General features: G+C 42.5%; 1 protein-coding gene across 1 annotated transcript in view; it reads left to right on the forward strand.

Annotated features, from left to right (window-relative positions):
• LOC139372561 (ephrin-A3-like) overlaps nt 1-5,037 on the forward strand; it is an 88,414-nt gene extending 83,377 nt beyond the window's left edge. Inside the window, exons 4-5 of the mRNA XM_071112302.1 lie at nt 124-198; nt 2,468-5,037. Coding sequence (XP_070968403.1) covers nt 124-198; nt 2,468-2,586 — 194 coding nt within the window. The 3' untranslated portion in view covers nt 2,587-5,037. The remainder of the gene's footprint in view (nt 1-123; nt 199-2,467) is intronic.
• The last annotated feature ends 283 nt before the right edge of the window (nt 5,038-5,320 follow it).

Below are 5,320 nucleotides of genomic sequence, written 5' to 3' on the forward strand. Positions count from 1 at the left end.
TATGTAGGGAAAAGGGTACCATTTGGGATGCAGTAACAGTGCAGTGGCCGCCCAGTTAGTGTGTAAAATAAGTAATGTGGGCATTTTAATAACATTGTGTATTTGTGTTCCTCTCTCTCTAAGTCTCCCACGATGATGATTCCAGTCAGACCCCTCCTGACTACACATTCAGGCCCAATATCAAAATACACAACATCGGTGAGTACTCTCCCTGATGCTCTCTCGATCTCTTTCTGCATCTCACATTCTCTTTCTTTCTCTCTGTCACTCTGTCACTACGCACACACACAGTTGTCTTTCCTCAATTGTATCCTAGGTCTTCTAATGAATGGAAGATTCCTGTTTACCAAAGACTTGGAGGTGGAGGTGAACGAGTCGATGGTGCAATTGAGTGGTTATATAAACACCCTTGTCCTCTCTCTCTCTCTCTCTCTCTCTCTCTCTCTCTCTCCTCTCTCTCTCTCTCTCTCTCTCTCTCTCTCTCTCTCTCTCTCTCTCTCTCTCTCTCTCTCTCTCTCTCTCTCTCTCTCACAAAAGCCTTTCTTGTTGAGAACCATTTAGCTTTGGCTGCTTGTGGCCAGCTGAGACGGGGCTAAAAGAGTGTGACCCGCATGCGATGGAAACTCAGACCGGGGCACAGGGGGGGAAGAGCCCCTGAGCTATAAGACTAGTCTGAGAGAAAGGCTCAATGGTGCCTGGATGGCTCCACAGAGCATCGTAACTCATGACGAGCTTAGGGAGAAAAAATGAAAGTAAACGCACATAGTCCAAACAATCCAGAATGCCTTGGGGATGCCTTGGGGAATCCTAATGCATCCTTCTGTACTTTGTGCATTAGTGACATCAACAGAAAGAGGACACAGTAGCAGTCATGACTCATGACCCATAAACACTTGCGTAACCCTGATGGCCTTGCTAGCCACACAGACCGCCCACTTGCTCACCCACTGGACCTGTCTTGGCCTTGGATTAGCTTTACCCCACCCTCTCTCTCTTCTGATCGGTGTTTTTACTTCCTCTTCTGTCATATTTACAGTATGTTTCCTATTGGATGGGTCTCCATTTACCTGTATGTGAGTCAAAGAACACCCTAGAGCAGTGCTCCAGTTTACATCCCTGAGAACACCTACTGTAACAGCTCCAGTTTAGCTAGCACTACCTTACACAATCAAGAACACTATTCTATGGTACGAACTCACTCAACGCCCCTCCCGTACTGAGATAACATACTGATAAATACCTTGTCAACTAATCTCATAGAGTTAGATAAAGGACTCATCCTTGTATTTGTGCAATTTTTGCATCTGTGACAGCATGGGCAGCGCCATTGAGGCTATCTCTATGGTAAAGTAGTCAATGTTATTTTATTTTGTGTTTGAAAACAGCATAAAGCTAATATTGGTGATTTACCTCCACCTGCAGTGCTAGAGACCTGAATCAAATATTTTGTGTCATTCATTTATTGTGGCCACTAGATGGCAGTGAAATAGCTTAAAGCCATTTAGTAACCATGGGCCATCCAATTTGAAGAAGACAATGCTCTGATCATTGGCTGATCGCTCCACACCCATAAGAATCCCCACCCAGTTGACTACTTTAAAATGGTGGAAGCCCTCAATGGCAATGTCCATGCTAAAAGGGGTTATATCCTATCTCTATCTAACTCTATGGGTAAATCTACCTTTCAGCTGGAACAGTCTGTTTACCACAGGCACTCAGGCCCTATCACTTTACCATATGACTTTATTTACCCATGTCACTGGTGTGGATGTCAGGGCTATGTGTCATCGTCGTAGCCGACAGACATGTTTCGATGAATGTCTTTGACGTGGCAGAAGCACAGTCAAACCAGTCGAGTTGGATGCTGTTCCTTCTCTTGAGTCAACGAAAACAAAATTCCAGACATTTCCACAAAAAGTGGAATGAGACAGGTGCCAAGTGTCATTCTTCTGTGTCTATACTCGGATTCTCGCTGTATCAGTGTCACACCTTGTATGTGTTTCTCTAATCATGTTAACTCTTCACTGTCTGTCCCCATAGGGGCCTATAGGGAGGCTCAGGATTCTTCTCAGACATCCCAGGCTTACATTGAGAATGAGATGTATTTTTCCCTGTTCTCTCTCTTTCTCTTACCCTCCAGCTAATGTACGTTTGTGCCTAATCACTAGGTTTGTTCTATAGCAATTTCATTTAATTGCAAATCCTGCTAGATTAAGCTAAATCGGTAGAATAAAAAGATCCATACACTTAAAAAATGAACAACAAAGTGTGTTTATTCCTCCTCCCAAGAGGGAATAGGGCATCATATGTAGCAGCGCTGATGATAATTGGTGATTTGTATTAAATTGCTCTATGTTTGTTCTCTGTATTATTTGATGCGTTGCACAACATCGGCTGTAGATTGATTGAGTTAATGTGTAATTTGATGGTCTCTCTCTCTCTCCCCCCCCCCCCCCCCCCCCCCCAGATGAATTTAACCCTGAAATTCCCAAACTGGAGAAGAGCGTCAGTGGCAGCAGCCCATCACGCGATCGCCTTCTGCTCACCGTGGCAACATTGCTTATCTCCGCCCTTCTGGTGTCCTAGCAACTGTCTCCCCGAGTGACATCAAATGGATACCTGGACCGCTTGGCCTGAAGGGCTCTGTATTCACTAACCCTGGGTTCAATTAGAAAGTGGGAGTAAACCAAGGAAATGACACATAATTCAACCCAAAAAAAGCCAGAATTACAATCAATTCGACAAAACCATAAAAAACAGTACTTACTCTCGGATCGTACTCACTTAAGGAGAGGCCTTTAAAATCTGTCGTTTTGCCCTTGAGCAAGGCAGTTAATCCCCTAAAACAACTGCTCCCCAGGTACCGATGACGTAGATTAAGGCAGCCCCCTGCACCTCTCTGAGTCAGGGTTGGGGTTAAATGCGAAGACACAATTCAGTTGTGCAACTGCCTAGGTATCCCCTTTCACTTTCCTTTCCCTTTTTCAAGTCTATCTCAACTCACCTCTAATCACCGTTGGTACACAGTTTGTGCGACATGATGTCTTCGGTTCATGCGTTGTCAGGCATACACTATGTGTATATGTGCCACCGCATTTCATGCATTTGGTATGCTACCACAAGGACCAATAGGAGAAAATGGCATTCAGACTTATAGACATGATACTTCCATCATACCTAGGCTGCCTCTGGCTACACATATGCAGTTAAAGTAGGACATGTGCAGTGGGATTTGTAATGGGATGTACACAACCATACAGGAGTATGGCTGCCTGTCCATCTGCTAAGGAACTCACATGACATTGCCTTCAGCTAGTCCCAATATGGAGAACCTTTGAGCTCTGTGGAGTAGGATGGACTAGGCTCCACTGAGCGTGACCAATAGACTGGGGACTGTAGGCCTCCAATGTGCTTTGAGGACTGGACTCAGCTGGACTTGGCTGTGCTGCAGTACTGTGGACCATGCTGGACTCTGCCTGAGATTCGCTGTACTGTGCTATGCCATATACTTGCAGCCATTTCTCTACACTGCTGCCATTCTACCGGATGTTAACCCTTCTTTTACTGTCATTGGTGGTGTTGACTGGAAATATTTTGAGAAAATCTCTATAAGGCTTTCGAGTACCGTTATCCATCTCCTCCAGATATTCTCTGACCTTGGCTTTGTGGTGCATAGAAAGGTCCAAAGGCCAAAATAGACGGTGCCCTCCAAGAACTGGTCCTAGATCTGTCCTAGATCTGAGACTCTGGACCTTTGCTTTTAGAGCATTTCCAGAAGCACACATCTGTGTTTTTGCTATATACATTTACCCATTTACCCAACACTTTGAAAGGGTTCCAGGTACCAACATTTTATCAATAGTCAACAGAGTGGTTTCTAATACCACAAATTACAATATGAAACATTTCACAACAACAAATTCCCTATAAATCCAGACCTGATTTATTTAAAAAAATTCCCATCACTTTTAAAGGTTCCTGAATCAGGGCTGGTCATTATTTCAATCCCAGCCACCGTGGTAACGACCCAAAACAGTCGCCAGAGTGCCACAGGTGCCTGACTGTGATTTGTGTCACAGATTACTTTAGCCGACATTTTGTAAACATGTGTGAATGTGCAAACAGACAGCAGTCCTCTGATGTACTGTTTTATACTATAAAGTCGGACAATATCAGGATTGCATTATCAATGACAATGCTGTCTGGTTTATTAACATTTTCATTGTTTAAGCACGTTACTTATTGATTTGCTTGTTTATTTATGTATATTTTCAAGTATTTTTTTCATTAAGCTACTGTGCCAAACTCTAATTTTGTTTTGCTAAAGCATTTGCTTCTGTTAAGTACAGTACATGGATATGTGCCGGTTAAGACTATTGAGGAGAGATGTAAAACTCGTCTTCTCACTTGTTAAAAAGCATCACATTTAACCATAAAATGTATGGCAACAGCACGGAGGAAATAAGAGTACAGGTGATACCGGATAAAAGACGTCACCCCTTAAAGTGCTGAAGTTAAACATTTTGACACAAGAAATGAGGATAGTGCATTGTAATGTGACTTTATATGCATACAGGTAGGGACAGAATGTATGTGTGTGTGTGTGTGTGTGTGTGTGTGTGTGTGTGTGTGTGTGTGTGTGTGTGTGTGTGTGTGTGTGTGCATGTGTGCGTGAGAGAGAGAGAAAAGGCATATCCTTGCACAATTGTGTGAGTTATGTATGTATTAGGAGTGTGATTGTCCGCGCTTTTGAGTATGTGTGCATTTTAGACTTTTGGTATTCGTTGAAGGACTTGTTTGTAGGATCTGAATATGCAAGCGTGTATGAGAGAGAGAGAGAGAGAGAGAGAGAGAGAGAGAGAGAGAGAGGGAGTGTGTGCTTCAGTAATGTTAGTTTATGTTAGGATTTTAAAAAAGCATTTACTAACGTTGGAGACAACAAGAATTGTGTTTACCTTTGACAAGAATAAATAAAAAAAAACATGTCAACTGAACTAAGAATGATGATTAAAATAATGACAATAAAAATGTTACTTTTAGCAAAAGTCTTCATACATGTATATCCTAAATGAATTTGTTTAGTTGCTACGTTGTTTCGTCAGGAACATTCTGTATAAGAATGTTCTCCACTTATATTTATTATCCTTCTTTGCTCTTCTTCTATCTCACCTGCACCTACCCTTGCCCTTCACTTTCTCTTTCAGTTTGCATTTATATGTTTACCTTCCCTTTCTGTTTGGTCCTTGTCTGTTCCTGTTAAGATCTTGCTCCCCCTGTCCCTCACACTATATTTTACTAATTTAAAGTATCCTACATATTA

This window comes from Oncorhynchus clarkii, chromosome 18 (genome assembly GCF_045791955.1).
Source record: "Oncorhynchus clarkii lewisi isolate Uvic-CL-2024 chromosome 18, UVic_Ocla_1.0, whole genome shotgun sequence".
NCBI classification, from domain to species: Eukaryota; Metazoa; Chordata; class Actinopteri; order Salmoniformes; family Salmonidae; genus Oncorhynchus; species Oncorhynchus clarkii.